We start from the raw sequence: 17,767 nt of genomic DNA, 5'->3' as shown, positions 1-17,767 counted from the left end.
AATTAACTGTCCTTTATAAAGGATTTATGATTATCATTTTACTTGAATTTAAGAGTAATGTTATTTTGGGCAAAATTATTGGTGAGAAATTTTTTTTATTGCTACTAAAAAAAAAGGTTGATGCATAAAGATGCTTTTTTTTTAAAGCTTAGATTAGCCTTAATAATTTTAATGCACCTGATTTTGGAGAATTTTCTAATATGCTTTCAGTATTGACATTTAAAATCAATATGATCAATGAAAAATTGTCTAGACAGGAAGACAGTATTTGAGGGGTTTTTTTGTAAAAAGGAGGCTGGGAATGTTAAATACAGAATTAGTGTTGTAGCTAAATTAGTTCCATATTGTAGGCATTTTTCAAAGCTATCATCGTTCTAGTTCTTGGAAACCCACATTTTCTCTGGGTGTCTACAATACACCGAATGAATGTTGGGAAAGTGATCTAAACAGCACATTCATGACTGTTTTGCAATAGAAGGTTTCCCCGTTGTCTTTTCGAATCCTTGTTGCTGAAACAGACAGCTTTACTGTCCGGCTTGTAAGTTACTTATTAAATCGGATTCCTTCCTACCACTATGTTTTTTCCGTGTTCTCTGGATATAGCAGCGTTTTGGTGGATTATGGTATCCAACCTTACAGGTGATGTATTACTTTGCACGTTTTCTATCAACCCTTTTCCCCCCACATCTATGTGTTTCAGCCAAAGCAGATGACTGATACTAATTTAATAAAGTTAGGGAATGTGGAAAGAAACATTAAACACTGAATGTTGGGTAACTTTGTCCTAATTCATTTAAACTAGACGGATTAACGATCTTGGTGAATATGAGATCAGTAAACGGAGGAAATGTCTTTTGGAAAAAGGTCTTTTGGTCTCTTGTCTCATCTGAGGGTTGTAGAATCTTTGCAAAGACACACAGAACGTGTCCCGGATGTTTAAACTTGATGCAAACTACAATGTATAACACACCATAAAGAGGAAACATTGCAACAAACAGATCATCGAAAAAGAGGAAATGTGTATCTACGAAACCTCTGGTGGAGAGAGAAGTCATCTCCAGTAAGACAAGTTTAAAGTGTCAAAAGTTTGCTAGCAAGAAGTTTGGTGCAACATGGATACAAAATACTTCAAGAAGTAAAGGAGAAAAGGATGAGGATGAGCAGCAGGGGTATGATGGAAGGAGTTTTTCCACTGTGGTGACTGCACAGACAAACAGGAAATGAATAGTCTCTTATAATCTTCTGATCAGAGTAGATAGCAGAGTGATTTGTACCCTAAGACAGAGAAGACAGTATATCTTTACAGGATCCGTGCACAGGCAACTGGTGAGTGACAAGATAAAACAAATAATGTTAGCAAGCTATTCTTAAGGTTTTGAAAGTTTATTAATGGCACTGCATTGGAGATTCTAAAGAGTTCAAATGTATTTTTTAAACTGAGAATTGTTTATATAGACAGCAGGTTTAGGGAAATGTTTTAGGCACTTTTTGGATTATTACTCTGACTTTTACACATACCATAGTATCTTTAATGATATTTTTTAAGAGAACAATGTAAGGCTATAAGACACGATTCACATCTGTGAAGATGTTTGAATCATTATAGCATCTGTAAATCATTTATACTGTAAAATTCAGTGCTCCAAATCAGCAAGCTTTTGTTGGGAATTCTGGTGGGATTTTGTATATCAGAGCTTGAGAAAAGTGGAACTGAAGGAAGTTAGAAATGTTGTATTTCGGTCTCCTGGCACATGCTACGGTAACTGGGATATAAATATACTGTTAATTTGAGAATTTGGGCATTTGATTGTGTAGTGTTCTGTGTGTGATTTGTTTATAAAGTCATTACAGTATATGGTTTATGAAAAAGTGGCGTCTAGATCAAATTGCGATTTGTTACGATTTGTCAGTTCTTGATGCATTACACCAGGTTCTCAATTAAATTGCAAACCTTTAGCTTTCAATTTCCACAATGAGTGTCAGAAAGAGAGGAAAATGCTAATTTAAGGAAAAATACAGAAAGTAGAAAAACATTTGGGGGCTGCATCTTTGTTTGCCTGAAGTTAAAGTAGTTCATAGATGAGGTTCATGAGAACAGAGAGGAAAAAGAGGTTAAAATAAATACCATGTCACTCTGTGGTCATTGAAGTTATTTTCACCAAAAGTGTGACTGTCACTGCAAACATGTGGAATGTGGTAGCTACTATGAACCTCTAAAAATCTGCAATTGTCAGACCAGTGAAATGTCAGCCTTCCTGGTGTTTAATACCAAAATAATACACAATAATATCTTTAATGTAATACTACAATTATGAATCAATTTCTAGCCAATCTGGAAAGTCCTACCCTTGATTAATTGCTCTTTAAGAGGAATTGTGTGCTGTCTATGTATGCAGTGGTTTTTTTTTCATCCACAGTAACAATATGGTCTGCTTTTTAGACTACCAGGAAGTCTAGGTGGGCAGCATTTTAGTTGGTATTTGGTTTTTGTGTAATTCACTTCCTCTGTCTTTTTTCAGCCGTTTTGAAGAACTTGAGATCATTATTTTGATTAATAGCATACAAACTACTATTCGTTATCTTTAGTGTTACTCATCATATAATAATATAAAACTAATATGTCATGCTGTTACTGAGATGTTCCCCTGAAGTTGATTCATTTCCAATATTTCTATTCAATTTTTACATCCTGAAGGGTTTTATTGTTCTTACAAAACAATGTTTGAACAAACAACAAACATGTTGAATATTGAAGAATGTAAACTTTTAGAAACTGAAACCTTGATGGTAATCATGAAATGTTGCAAGGTAAAAAAAACCTCTCTTTTTGTGTGGTAAATTATTGTATATTTAAGTACTTAGATATTTGAAACCACAATGAACAGTTCATTAAAATTTACAATTTGGAGGATCAAGATTTAACCCTGGAGGTAAATAACAAAGGCCAGACTGGAGGCAAGATAGATAGGTGAGAGATAGATAGAGAGAGAGAGAGAGAGAGAGAGAGAGAGATAGATAGATAGATAGATAGATAGATAGATAGATAGATAGATAGATAGATAGATAGATAGATAGATAGATAGATAGATAGATAGATAGATAGATAGATAGATAGATAGTCTATTTAAAATGACAATGTTAAATTCTAGATTACTTAAAATTTCCTGTACTATTCCTTTAATTTATTCTAATACAGCTGATTTGCATTGCTCTTTTCAGGAGGCTCAGTAAAATGAAAAACTACTATAATGGTACATTTTCAAAGGAACTGTTACCTCCCATCTATGGTGTGGAGATGTGTGTGGCACTGACGGGGAACATACTGGCACTGTGGCTGCTTGTGACTAAGGAGAGAAAGAACTGGCACACCGGAGTGGTGTTCTCCTGCAACCTGATCATCAGTGACATCTTTTATGCCCTCGGTCTCCCACTTCTTATCCACTATTATTCAAATGGACGGGTCTGGATATTTGGTGAAGCTCTCTGCAAAATAGAACGCTTTCTGTTCACCTGTAACCTCTATGTCAGCATTTACTTCATCATGTGCATCAGTGCTAACAGATACCTGGCCATCGTTCATCCCTTTTTCACACGCACATACATTCGACCGAAACATGCCAAGATCGTCAGCGTGTTTGTCTGGATCTTTGTGGCAAGCATTTCGTCTCCAATCCTCTACTATGCAGGTGTGAATGACAGAAAAAGATGTTTCTTATTTGTAAAAAATAGCAGTGAAACACTTAACCACAATAAGACGAACTTCAGGGTGTTTATGGCTGTTACGGGTTGTTTAGTTCCATGTGTAATTACGTTTGCATCATATTTTGGTGTTTTGTGGGTGGTTTTTAAAAATGCAAATATCACCTCATTGGAGAAAAAAAAAGTGGCCCTGATTGTGGGTTTAGTCTGCGTCCTGTACGCCGTGTCTTTTATCCCCTTTCACATTCTACAAATATGGAATTTTAAATTGAGGGAAGAAAATAAGTCTAATTGTTATGTGCATAATGGATACCAAGTGTCAAAAGCATTAGCCTGCCTGAACATGTGTCTTCATCCCATCCTGTACATGGCTGTGTTTGACAGCATCAGGGCAGTGTGCTGCAGACGGAGCTATAACGTATCAAACGTACAAAACACAGTTGGAGAACGTTTGTCAAATGACCTTGAATTGAAATCCAGAGACTGAGACTTCACAACATTTTGTTTTTCTGCAAACATTTATGTTGATTTGGATGTATGTTTGGGGTTATTATCCTGTTGAATGTTCAGTGGTTAAATCTTAATCTTCTGTCAAAGGCAACCAGTTTGGGGGCTAAAATGTTTCCGTAGTTAGTAGAATTGATCACTGAATGCTCAACATTCCCAAGCTGAAAAGCAACCTTAACGGTCAATGTCGCATCTCCATGTGTGACCTTGATCTTGAATACACTTGCACCTGGATTTTCGTTGTATGCACTTGCTACTGTCAGCAAATATGTTGATGAAAAAATATTTCTGTCTCACCTGAACTGATTCAGATGGTAGATCCAGTGATTCCTCCAAATATCATGTTGTTGTTTTGTGTTATCTGAAATAAATTCGATTTATAGAATATTTTAGAAAAATATTCAAAACCGTTGGATGATGATGTTTATTATTATTATTATTATTATTATTATTATTATTATTATTGTTTTTTTATTATTATTATATCATTAGTCTTCAGTCAATATAAAGTTTAGAAAATGGGGTCTTTGGCCGGAAAAAGTTGAGAAGCCTCATACTATTCTTATACTAAAATTTGTATACATGATGACAAATTCATTACTAGTTGGTTTCTAGTTTTCACTAGTAGTATTAACTAGACTACTATGCTGGCCACAAGCTACAAACATGGCCTCTGGATTACAACACCAACACAGATTATTATATCACACAAGGCTGGACTCAATAATCAGTGATTACTGATGAATGCTGTTCATGTTTTTTTGTTTTTTTGGGTTGTTTTGGATTGTGTAACTCTTGGGGTATTGCCTGACCTCACACCGGTCTCTTGCCCTTAGTCTCTTCCAGTGTTATTATGGCTATTCTTAGGTGCTTTGCAGTCTTTTTATTAAAGCATTTACCTCAACTATTTTACAATTACATACATTAATACTTTAAACATTATTTAAAGTTTAAAGTTGCAAAGAGAATGCTATTATTCATTACCAGAACTTATGATGCGCTTAGTGCAATGATTGGCTCGGTTATTTTCCAGGAAAATATATACAGATTTTATGAGAGATTTTCATGCATAATGGTGTAATGCAACCTGTGATCTACGCAGATGCAGATATTTGTGACGCTTGTTGTAAATTCTGAGAACGTTAACCTGCTTCCCCTTTTAGATTCTGTCAGACATGCTCCCCACCGCAAAGAAGAAACAACTCCTTCACTCACACCAAACAAGAAGAGGAAACTGTCTAAATTTGAAAGCTTCAAGATCCAAACCTACAAGCAAGGCTTCTTTTAGAGCTGAAAACTTTGCTGGTAGGAAGTTTGGGAGGAAGAACACCCGGAAATAACAGGACTTCAAGAAAAAGAAATTGAAACGATGAAGATAAAAGGATTTAGACTAGCAGAACATCCTGTTGGTGGTGATGTTCTGGAAATCTCCTAAAATGTAGTTGTGTTTTGTAAAAAATGTTCATATAAATGTCTGGTGTATTTACAGCAATAAATAATGGAGCCTTTCATGGTTTTGCTGTGATTCCTGTGAAATGTTGCTGTGTTGTAACAAACTGTTAACCAGATGGAAAAATTGAAGAGGAAATGAAACTTTGATCATTGAGATGTGAAAAAGTCACAGGAAAAACTGTATTCTTGGGATTCTATTTGTCCAGAATCCTAAGAAACTTTGGATCCACTGACACTACTGCTGGTAAGTTCAACTAGTAAATAATATTGATATCTGGAAGTTCATTTATGTTTGTGTATTGTTATTGAGTTTCTTTTCCCTCAAATCATTGGCTTTCTAAACGTTTTCCCATGCTAGACTTTAAGAGTAGATTGAATTAGGATTAAATTATTTTATTGATGGGTATTTGTACCTGATTTCTTTTTATTAGACTAGATCTCACTATACCATTTCTATATGATTTTGGATTTTTTACCTTGCTAAGCAAAGTGTGGGTTTAATGGTGCTGATCCATTTATTAAGAGGTGTTGGTCATGACATGAAACCACCAGGGTAATTATTACCTCTTTTAGCAAAGTGGTGTTTTATCTATCCAGTACAGTGTCACAGAGACTTGTGGAATCCATGAGAAGGCACACTGAAGCTATTCCAAAGGCTTGCGATGGCCCCAATTTATTTTATCTTTTTTATTATTATTATAAGACAAAAAGAGAGAAATGTAAAGCATTTTCTGCACCATGAAGTGGAAAACGTAGCAGCGAATAGAAAAACAAACCGTTTTGCCAAGACAACTTTTAACTTTAAATTCTGCTGTCAAGTTTAGAGTATAGAACAATTGGGGAAAAGCCATTAAGAAGTATAAGAAAAGAAGATAAGGAAGCAGTGTGTGCTGGCTGTCCCCTGCATTCATTTACACCACAGTGACTGCATTAGTACAAACAGGAAATAATACAAAAAACCCTCCTTTAACCATTTGATCAGATTAAATGTGATGACTTCTTGTCATCTGACGATTATGGGCTTCACGGTGCACCGGATTTCTTGACGCTCGTTAGATAATGCGTATATTTGTATGCTTTCTCATATGCTTTTTCAGTACACTCTCATTAAGGACGTGATTTCGTCTCTAAAGAGGCACAGGATGCACGATCAGCAGTTTACTCACCATCCGCTGCTGGTGCTGAACAATTTTGGGATGGAGGGCATGCACATCAAGCTGATGGCTACCATGTTTCAGAACATGTTTCCTTCCATCAACGTGCACAAGGTAGAATTTAGGAGTCCAGGATTAAAGACAAACCCAGATGATGAATGTATAGTCTCCTGAGCTTTCCTGTGATTTCTCAGCCATCACAGTGCAGTTCTTTACTCATTTATGATTAAATGCTTTCATTATGTTTCTTTTTCCCTTCCTTTAAGGTCAACCTGAACACCATAAAGAGGTGTGTGTTGGTGAATTACGATTCTGCGTCACAAGAAATCGAGTCTCGGCATTAGTAAGTAACGTGTCTGTGCGGTCACAGTGTGTAGACGATGCACATGATGAAAGCTTTACACATGACCTTTCAGTGATTGTTGTCAAAGTAAACGCACTGATGCACACATCTCAGTTTTCCCTGGATTTGTGATTCTCAAACACACTTTTCACTAACCCCTGTGTGTGTGTGTGTGTGTCCTCTCCTCGGTGACCTGCAGCAGTCTGAAGGTGGTCCCTGAGGGCATGAGTAAAGGCGTTAAGAAGCTCTTGCAGGAGAAGTTTCCCAACATGAACAAGCTGGAGGATATCAGTGAGCTGCTCCTGAAGTAAGTGAAAGGAGGATTTCAGGAGAATGATATTTTCTAGGAATTGCAGTTCTCTTCTCAGCCAGAAGGGGGCTTCAAATATAATGACTAAAATTCAAATTTTATTTGTCACATACATAATCGTACACAGTATGATATGCAGTGAAATGCTTACACAACTGTTTTGACCCTTGGAAAAGGAAAAGGAATAAGGACAGAACAAAAGACAAGGATAAAATAAAAAAATACGAAATATAAAATATAAGAATACGAATTATATGAAAAAAACGAAATATAAAACAAGTTCACAGTAGGTAAAAAATAAGAATAAAAATAGAATAAAATATAATAAATATAAATAAAGTAACATATGGTATATATGTATATAGAGTATGTATATAAAATAGAATATATATATATATATATATATATATATATATATATATATATATATATATATATATATATACACACAACAAAAGTTGTTTGTTTTGTGTCCTTAGATTAATTCCTCATTTCTCCATGAATAAAAACTATAACTAAAGATTTATAGTCTATTTGTTTTGTTCCCTGTGATGCGAATGATGAAGCTTTAAATTTCACTGACTGCTCAGTGATCTTTCAAAGTAAACGCTCTGATGCATTGCTCATAGAAAACCCAACAGAAAACATGGTTTTGTTTTTAAATGTACTTTAAGAGGATTTTGTTTGTCGATTTTTACTTTGTCAGGGGTGTGAACCTTTCAGAGAGCGAAGCAGAGCAGGACGGCGTTGACACGTTTCATGATTGTCTAGGGCCTGATTTCTGCACACGTGCTAGTGTCATAAACTTAACATGAAAGTGGGACGTCACATATAACACACACAAATGTCATGTCACTCAGTACTGGGTGAGGAAAAAGAAATTAGCTGTTTATTCTGTAATACTGATAGCATTGTGCTGAAAATGTCCCCCATGCACATGTCCAGACTGTAACTCTGTTTATAATCCACACTTCATCCATTCTGCTGGTTCTTGGGTCTTGTCCCAATCCTCAGTGCATAGAAGTATGCTTGAATACTTAACTATAACTCTTAATAGCATTATCAATTTTTTATGGATCTTTTGCATTGCCAGATTTTTGGGTATAGCAAGATATTAATTGGTTAGCTTTTTTAGCTGCTATTATTATTATTATTATTATTATTATTACTACTCCTCCTCCTACTACTATTATTATTATTATTTTATTTTTATTTTTATTATTATTATTATTATTATTATTATTATTATTATTATTATTATTATTATGACTTCATTCTAGTGTATTAAGATGTATTTATAGATATTATTTTTCAACAGTTTTTGTTACATTGCTTGTATTACCTGGGTCTTATAGTTATCTAAATGCAGCCATACTTTTGAGCTCTTTTGTTTAAAAGAAGGGAGAATGAGAGAGGATGTGCAATAACCAATGTGGCATTTCCATTCATTACCAATTTGTAGATAAATATTAAATATTTGACCCAAATTATAATTAGTTCCTGTTTGGGTATTGTGGTTTTGTTGCCACCTCTGATAAGTGTGTGTGTGCGCGTGCGCAGAAAAAGGAGTCTGGAGGGAATAAAGAGGAAACGGCAGCAGGAAGGGGCTGCGTCTGATGACAGTGAAGTGGAGGATCCTGGGATGCAGGAGGATCAGCCTGAGGCTGAGGAGTCAGAAGACGAGGCAGAGTATTACAGACAGGCTGTGGGAGAGGAACCCGATGAAGGTAGCATCACTCGTACATGCGCGCTGGTTAGCCTTTTAACCACACACTGCACGCATTTCTTTTTTTGGTCTTTTGTCTAGCTATAACAGCTAATCGTTGCATCGATTCACATGTTTCTTTTTCCCCATGCGCAAACATACACTCACTTTTTATATGTGTATAATTATTTTATTTCAAATTGGAGCATACAAAGAGTTAAGGAGAGCAGTCAGTATCTACAGACTCTGATCAGATGAAGCTGAATAGATGTACAGATTATATATATTCATTATTTTTCAGAAGGATGATTTTTAATTTTAAATGTAATATCACTGGCTGTTTCTTAGCAAGTCTGTATACTTGATGTTATCTTGTGTAAATATGTGCTTTAATACTTTTTCTTATATTACTCACAACTACAAGGCATAAACATCAAGTATGCTGTTTGATTCTTTACATGTTTTTACACATTTTTGGAATTAGTATTTTGGTCCAATTTTTTTTTTGAGAGAGAGAGAGTGGGTGGGAGAGAGAGAGAGCGAGTGGGCGGGTGTGAGAGAGAGCGAGTGGGCGGGTGTGAGAGAGAGCGAGTGGGCGGGTGTGGGTGTGAGTGGATTAGACATAGTCACTCACTCTATACTCAGCTAGTTGATCTTCTCCAGAAAGGCCCAGTGAAGGTGCAGGGTTTCATTCCACCTAAGCTGAAGTCACACCTGATATTCAGTTAAAAGCCAAGATCAGGTGATTCATAGTGTGTGTGTCCAGCAAGATTTAGATCAGAACCCACACGCAGGCCTGACCTTCGTGGTAACGATTGGACACTCATGCTCTGTGCTTTTCATATTCTTTCAGACATGTTCCCCACTGCAAAGAGGAAACGTGCCCCAGGCAAGTCACTGATGCCCTTTAAGAAGAGGAAACTGTCCAAAGCTTCTGGGGAAGAAAAAACAAACCGATTCAAACCTACAGGCAAGGCTTCTTTCGGTAGTAAAAACTTTGCTGGTAGGAAGTTTGGCGGGAAGAACTCGGGAAAAATCTCCGGAGGAGGCAAAGGATTTAAATCGGGAAAAATGTCAGGGGCCAACAGCCGGTTTGGGAAGAGCAAAGGAGGAAAGAGGTTTGGAGGAAACCAGAGGGAAAGGTTTGGGGAGAAGAAAAGTGGCGCAAAGGGTTCAATGGGGAAAGGACAAAGAGCAAAATCGGGCTCTGCGTTTAAAGCAGGTCCGAGAGGAGGACAAGGAAAGAAAGACTTCAAGAAGAAGAAAGAGAAAAGGTGAAGAGAAAACATGAGCCAGGCTCTACACTAGCAGGACAACCTGGTGGTGTTGATGCCAGTCTGAACTGCTAACCAGCCCAAAGCAGCCATGAAAAGACTGCAGTTTGTTGAAAAATATATATTTGTGCTTTGTAAAAATGTTCATAAATGTTTATTGCATTTACAGCAAATAAATAATGGAGTCTTTCATAATATTGCTGTGATTCCTACGATATTTGAATCACCATATTAAATTATGATGGGTGGTAAAAGCTAAGATTTGTACCAAATCTGAACATTTGAGTCAGGTAACATTAATGCTACATTAATCAGTAGACAAACTCAACATTAAATTATTAAAATGTAATATTTTGAAGTTATTTTTATTTATTAATTAATATATTTATTTTTTAAATTGATTGTTTAAATTTCTTTATTTTTTAGTAGAAACTTATGAGGTTAAAAAGAGGTTCAAATTAACTGTCCTTTATAAAGGATTTATGATTATCATTTTACTTGAATTTAAGAGTAACGTTATTTTGGGCAAAATTATTGATGAATAATTTAGTTTATTGCTACTAAAAAAAAAGGTTGGTTCATAAAGATGCTTTTTTTTAAAGCTTAGATTAGCCTTAATAATTTTAATGCATCTGATTTTGGAGAACTTTCTAATATGCTTTCAGTATTGACATTTAAAATCAATATGATCAATGAAAAATTGTCTAGACAGGAAAACTTAAAAGTATTTGAGTTTTTCTTTGGAAATGGAGACTGGGAATATTGCATGTTAAATATAGAATTAGTATTGTAGCTAAATTAGTTCCATATTGTAGGCATTTTTCAAAGCTATCATCATCGTTCTATTTCTTGGAAACTGTTACTCACATTTTCTCTGGGTGTCTACAATACACCGAATGAATGTTGGGAAAGTGATCTAAACAGCACATTCATGACTGTTTTGCAATAGAAGGTTTCCCCGTTGTCTTTTCGAATGCTTGTTGCTGAAACAGACAGCTTTACTGTCCGGCTTGTAAGTTACTTATTAAATCGGATTCCTTCCTACCACTACGTTTTTTTCCGTGTTCTCTGGATATAGCAGCGTTTTGGTGGATTATGGTATCCAACCTTACAGGTGATGTATTACTTTGCACGTTTTCTGTCAACCCTTTTCCCCCCACATCTATGTGTTTCAGCCAAAGCAGATGACTGATACTAATTTAATAAAGTTAGGGAATGTGGAAAGAAACATTAAACACTGAATGTTGGGTAACTTTGTCCTAATTCATTTAAACTAGACGGATTAACGATCTTGGTGAATATGAGATCAGTAAACAGAGTAAATGTCTTTTGGAAAAATGGTCTCTTGTCTCATCTGAGGGTTGTAGAATCTTTGCAAAGACACACAGAACGTGTCCCAGATGTTTAACTTTGATGCAAACTACAATGTATAACACACCATAAAGAGGAAACATTGCAACAAACAGATCATCGAAAAAGAGGAAATGTGTATCTACGAAACCTCTGGTGGAGAGAGAAATCATCTCCAGTAAGACAAGTTTAAAGTGTCAAAAGTTTGCTAGCAAGAGGTTTGGTGCAACATGGATACAAAATACTTCAAGAAGTAAAGGAGAAAAGGATGAGGATGAGCAGCAGGGGTATGATGGAAGGAGTTTTTCCACTGTGGTGACTGCACAGACAAACAGGAAATGAATAGTCTCTTATAATCTTCTGATCAGAGTAGATAGCAGAGTGACTTGTACCCTAAGACAGAGAAGACAGTATATCTTCACAGGATCTGTGCACAGGCAACTGGTGAGTGACAAGATAAAACAAATAATGTTAGCAAGCTATTCTTAAGGTTTTGAAAGTTTATTAATGGGACTGCATTGGAGATTCTAAAGAGTTCAAATGTATTTTTTAAACTGAGAATTGTTTATATAGACAGCAGGTTTAGGGAAATGTTTTAGGCACTTTTTGGATTATTACTCTGACTTTTACACATACCATAGTATCTTTAAATGATATTTTTTAAGAGAACAATGTAAGGCTATAAGACACGATTCACATCTGTGAAGATGTTTGAATCATTATAGCATCTGTAAATCATTTATACTGTAAAATTCAGTGCTCCAAATCAGCAAGCTTTTGTTGGGAATTCTGGTGGGATTTTGTATATCAGAGCTTGAGAAAAGTGGAACTGAAGGAAGTTAGAAATGTTGTATTTCGGTCTCCTGACACATGCTACGGTAACTGGGATATAAATATACTGTTAATTTGAGAATTTGGGCATTTGATTGTGTAGTGTCCTGTGTGTGATTCGTTTATAAAGTCATTACAGTATATGGTTTATGAAAAAGTGGCGTCTAGATCAAATTGTGATTTTAAACCTTTTAGCTTTCAATTTCCACAATGAGTGTCAGAAAGAGAGGAAAATGCTAATTTAAGGAAAAATACAGAAAGTAGAAAAAGATTTGGGGGCTGCATCTTTGTTTGCCTGAAGTTAAAGTAGTTCATAGATGAGGTTCATGAGAACAGAGAGGAAAAAGAGGTTAAAATAAATACCCATGTCACTCTGTGGTCATTGAAGTTATTTTCACCAACAGTGCGACTGTTACATGTGGTATCTACTATGAACCTCTAAAAATTGTCAGACCAGGTGAAATGTCAGCCTTCCTGCACTGAAAACCCTAATAAGCTGATTGAACTAAATTGATTGAGTAAACTCGTTCCCTCAATTCAATTGAGTAATGGAATCTTCTAAAACTTGCATATTTAAGTTTATTTAACTTAGCGATTATGTAGACTATACTTAAATTGTTCAGTTCACCAAACTTGGTGCTTATTCAATGTACTTAAACGATTATGTTGACTTAACTTGGCATTCATTTCAAGTCTACTTATATATTTAAGTTAACTCAACATGGAAATTTAACTGAAACGGTTCTGTTTTATTGACAAAATGTCACAATATTAATAAAAATACAGTACACACTATACTGAAATGGAAATAGGTCACAGCCACACTAACATTTGACCGTTTATGCCTTGTGCAAACAAAGCAAAATATAATAAAACAAACTCAACATATACAGTGTCATACTGTATATACTATACTGTAATGGAAATATTATTGAGTCACAACCACACTACAGAGGTGTAACAGGGGGAAAATATCCAAAACAAAGGGTGGTGTTAAAGTCTCACAGTAGGCGTTTCTTAAACAAAAAACGTGTTGGCAAGTGATTTGGGGTAATTTAGGTCTAGTGCATAAATTAGACCAAAGAGAAGACACATTGTCTGTGGGAGGTCCTGCATTTTGTCCATCACCACATGGCCTTCAAGAATTATTCCAATCGAAGAAGTCAAATGCAAGGAGTTGGGGGGCTGAAGATCAGTGTCCTGGAATAAGATCCCCACTGGCACATCCAGGATAGTGTTGCGATGATCAGACACCTAGTGACAAAACAGGTATAAATAGAGTATTATGATCAGGAATCAAAGGTTTATCATCAATGCATGTTTATCAGAATGCGCACAAGTTTATTAAGAAAAAAACTAATCACTAACCCTAATCTAAAATTATATTGATATGCATACATTTGAGTTTATGTAAATGTACATGCTTCCTGCAAAGAATTTTGTATACACTTTTTAAAGTATGCAGTATAAATGACATTTATTACTTTTGAAGACTTGTACAAAAAAGTTGGCCACATTCGTATATTAAAGGAATACTTCACCCAAAAATGAAAATGTACTTACTCTCAGGTCTCTCAGGAGTTTGTTTCTTCATCTGAAAAGATTTGGAGAAATTTAGCATTACATCACTTGCTCACAAATTGATCCTCTATAGCAAATGGATGCTGTATAAGTCCAAACAGCAAACATGTTGATTACTTGTGGATTTTTGTGGTGTTTTTATCAGCTGTTTGGACAGCATTTGTTTGCTACAGAGGATCAATTTGTGAGCATGTGATGTAATGCTAAATTTCTTCAAATCTTTTCATATGAAGAAACAACCTCATCTACATCTTGGGTAGTCTGAAGGTAAGAACATTTCCTGCAAATTTTCATATTAGTTTGAACTATTGCTTTAAAATCAACATGATTCTTAATGCTTAGATTAGTGGGAGCACAGGTAAATGTAAACAGGTTAAAATGATAGTGACCCAAAAATATGTCATTTATCCTATGATTTTTATGATGGATGCATCATAAAATGACTCCAGGGGGTTAATAAAGGACTTCTGAAGTGAATCGATATGTTTGTGTAAGAAAAATATCCATATTTAAAACTTAAAATAAAATAAAATGTCTAGCTTCCGGCAGACCACCTCCTGTATTCAACTTACGAAGAAAGCGTAACACCTCTCGCAGTTCAAAACATTTAAGGTACATCGTAGATCACACATCACATCACCTGCGCCTTTTCTTTAATTAATGGCGACACTGACAACGTTTGCCCAGGAAATAATAACCCACATGGTGTAACGTTAAGCAGTAGCTGTCATGTTGTATCTCGCACAGAAAAACGTTTAGGCAATTTCATCAAATATGTATATCTCATAGATAAAATAAGAAGCAAGTTGACCGGGCAGAAATTAACTAGTCTCGGAAGTGGCTGCCATGTTCTTTCCCGCAGAAATACACGATTGCACAATGATTAAGTGTATTAACTAACATGTTTCAGAATTACGAATCAAAAACAGAATCATTTAATATCTCAGTTATCATACCATCATTAAAATATCGTTACTTGATAGCTACGCTGTAAAAGTTTGACCGGGAAATATTGTAATTATGGCTGCGTTGTCATTTATTATAGAAACGTACCACAGGGATTTAAATAAACATATTTCACTCTTAATAATCACACAAAATAACTTTATATCTACATCATTTCACTTACTGAAGATAGGACACGAAGAAAAACATGCGTCTTGAACTGTGGTGTCAGCAACAGTTGAGGCCAAAACCAATTTTGAAATCCACCAATCAGAACATTAGTTGTCTTGTTGCTATTTATAACTCCTTGCATGGCAAATCACGTTAAAGGAAGAACAGAGTGAGCGCTTTTAAGTAAACCTATAAAACACTTCTGAAAATGACCTATTTTTTTCAAATGATTAATCATAATCTTGAGCTCACAACACTTGAAATCTTAAGTTTATGCATTTTGAAGGTAAATAAGTTACCTTAACTCATATTTTTGAGTGACAGGGCCAAAATGCAAAATTTTAATTAATGTTTAGTCATGATCACTTGATTGTTTAAGTAAAGACAACATTAGGGTTTACAGTGTGGTGTTTAATACCAAAATAATACACAATAATATCTTTAATGTAATACTACCATTATGAATCAATTTCTAGCCAATCTGGAAAGTCCTACCCTTGATTCATTGCTCTTTAAGAGGAATTGTGTGCTGTCTATGTATGCAGTGGGTTTTTTTTTCATCCACAGTAACAATATGTTCTGCTTTTTAGACTACCAGGAAGTCTAGGTGGGCAGCATTTTAGTTGGTATTTGGTTTTTGTGTAATTCACTTCCTCTGTCTTTTTTCAGCCGTTTTGAAGAATTTGAGATCATTATTTTGATTAATAGCATACAAACTACTATTCGTTATCTTTAGTGTTACTCATCATATAATAATATAAAACTATGTCATGCTGTTACTGAGATGTTCCCCTGAAGTTGATTCATTTCCAATATTTCTATTCAATTTTTACATCCTGAAGGGTTTTATTGTTCTTACAAAACAATGTTTGAACAAACAACAAACATGTTGAATATTGAAGAATGTAAACTTTTAGAAACTGAAACCTTGATGGTAATCATGAAATGTTGCAAGGTAAAAAAAACCTCTCTTTTTGTGTGGTAAATTATTGTATATTTAAGTACTTAGATATTTGAAACCACAATGAACAGTTCATTATAATTTACAATTTGGAGGATCAAGATTTAACCCTGGAGGTAAATAACAAAGGCCAGACTGGAGGCAAGATAGACAGGCAGAAGAACAGACAGACAGACACACAGACAGACACACATAGATAGATAGATAGATAGATAGATAGATAGATAGATAGATAGATAGATAGATAGATAGATAGATAGATAGATAGATAGATAGATAGATATTCTATATAAAATTTCCTGTACTATTCCTTTAATGTATTCTAATACAGCTGCTTTGCATTGGTCTTTTCAGGAGGCTCAGTAAAATGAACAGAAGCAGCTGTAACAGTACATTTTCAAGGGACCTGTTACCTCCCATCTATGGTGTGGAGATGTGTGTGGCACTGGCGGGGAACATACTGGCACTGTGGCTGCTTGTGACTAAGGAGAGAAAGAATTGGCACACCGGAGTGGTGTTCTCCTGCAACCTGATCATCAGTGACATCTTTTATGCCCTCGGTCTCCCACTTCTTATCCACTATTATTCAAATGGACGGGTCTGGATATTTGGTGAAGCTCTCTGCAAAATAGAACGCTTTCTGTTCACCTGTAACCTCTATGTCAGCATTTACTTCATCATGTGCATCAGTGCTAACAGATACCTGGCCATTGTTCATCCCTTTTTCACACGCAAACACATTCGACCGAAACATGCCAAGATCGTCAGCGTGTTTGTCTGGATCTTTGTGGCAAGCATTTCGTCTCCAATCCTCTACTATGCAGGTGTGAATAACAATGACAAATGTTTTTTATTTGTAAGAAATTACAGTGAACCAATTATTAAGAAGAACTTCAGGGTGTTTATGGCTGTTACGGGTTGTTTAGTTCCATGTGTAATTACGTTTGCATCATATTTTGGTGTTTTGTGGGTGGTTTTTAAAAATGCAAATATCACCTCATTGGAGAAAAAAAAAGTGGCCCTGATTGTGGGTTTAGTCTGCGTCCTGTACGCTGTGTCTTTTGTCCCCTTTCACATTCTACAAATATGGAATTTTAAATTGAGGGAAGAAAAGAAGACTAATTGTTATGTGCGTAATGGATACCAAGTGTCAAAAGCATTAGCCTGCCTGAACATGTGTCTTCATCCCATCCTGTACATGGCTGTGTTTGACAGCATCAGGGCAGTGTGCTGCAGACGGAGCTATAACGTATCAAACGTACAAAACACAGTTGGAGAACGTTTGTCAAATGACCTTGAATTGAAATCCAGAGACTGAGACTTCACAACATTTTGTTTTTCTGCAAACATTTATGTTGATTTGGATGTATGTTTGGGGTTATTATCCTGTTGAATGTTCAGTGGTTAAATCTTAATCTTCTGGCAAAGGCAACCAGTTTGGGGGCTAAAATGTTTCTGTAGTTAGTAGAATTGATCACTGAATG

The 17,767-nt window shown here is 35.5% G+C and overlaps 3 protein-coding genes across 8 annotated transcripts; all 3 read left to right on the top strand.

The window, feature by feature from the left end:
- Positions 1 to 91: 91 nt before the first annotated feature.
- LOC131345012 (P2Y purinoceptor 11-like) lies at positions 92 to 5,494 on the top strand. 4 transcript variants are annotated; one of them, XM_058377640.1, is made up of 3 exons: positions 1,031 to 1,326; positions 3,220 to 3,686; positions 5,370 to 5,494. In XM_058377640.1, the coding sequence occupies exons 2-3, from the start codon at positions 3,233 to 3,235 to the stop codon at positions 5,492 to 5,494; spliced, it is 579 nt and encodes a 192-aa protein (XP_058233623.1). In that variant the 5' UTR covers positions 1,031 to 1,326; positions 3,220 to 3,232. The 4 variants fall into 4 exon arrangements, with proteins under 4 accessions (XP_058233622.1, XP_058233624.1, XP_058233623.1 ...); XM_058377639.1 differs by lacking the exons at positions 1,031 to 1,326; positions 5,370 to 5,494 and adding an exon at positions 92 to 639 and having other exon boundaries at positions 3,220 to 4,621; XM_058377641.1 differs by lacking the exon at positions 5,370 to 5,494 and having other exon boundaries at positions 1,017 to 1,169; positions 3,220 to 4,623.
- LOC131345014 (suppressor of SWI4 1 homolog) lies at positions 5,392 to 10,658 on the top strand. The gene is made up of 6 exons (XM_058377646.1): positions 5,392 to 5,902; positions 6,756 to 6,926; positions 7,079 to 7,155; positions 7,355 to 7,462; positions 9,026 to 9,192; positions 10,024 to 10,658. The coding sequence occupies exons 2-6, from the start codon at positions 6,801 to 6,803 to the stop codon at positions 10,446 to 10,448; spliced, it is 903 nt and encodes a 300-aa protein (XP_058233629.1). The 5' UTR covers positions 5,392 to 5,902; positions 6,756 to 6,800; the 3' UTR covers positions 10,449 to 10,658.
- A 236-nt stretch (positions 10,659 to 10,894) lies between these two features.
- Positions 10,895 to 17,604, top strand: LOC131345013 (P2Y purinoceptor 11-like). Of its 3 annotated transcripts, none has more exons than XM_058377644.1 (2): positions 10,895 to 11,558; positions 16,638 to 17,604. In XM_058377644.1, exon 2 carries the CDS (start codon positions 16,651 to 16,653, stop codon positions 17,599 to 17,601), a length of 951 nt encoding a protein of 316 aa, XP_058233627.1. In that variant the 5' UTR covers positions 10,895 to 11,558; positions 16,638 to 16,650; the 3' UTR covers positions 17,602 to 17,604. The 3 variants fall into 3 exon arrangements, with proteins under 3 accessions (XP_058233627.1, XP_058233626.1, XP_058233628.1); XM_058377643.1 differs by lacking the exon at positions 10,895 to 11,558 and adding an exon at positions 11,962 to 12,238; XM_058377645.1 differs by lacking the exon at positions 10,895 to 11,558 and adding an exon at positions 12,265 to 13,894.
- Positions 17,605 to 17,767: the final 163 nt, after the last annotated feature.

This window comes from Hemibagrus wyckioides, linkage group LG24 (genome assembly GCF_019097595.1).
Source record: "Hemibagrus wyckioides isolate EC202008001 linkage group LG24, SWU_Hwy_1.0, whole genome shotgun sequence".
Taxonomy (NCBI): Eukaryota; Metazoa; Chordata; class Actinopteri; order Siluriformes; family Bagridae; genus Hemibagrus; species Hemibagrus wyckioides.
Note: the sequence above shows the minus strand (reverse complement) of the source record. Positions and strands in the feature narration are given on the sequence as shown.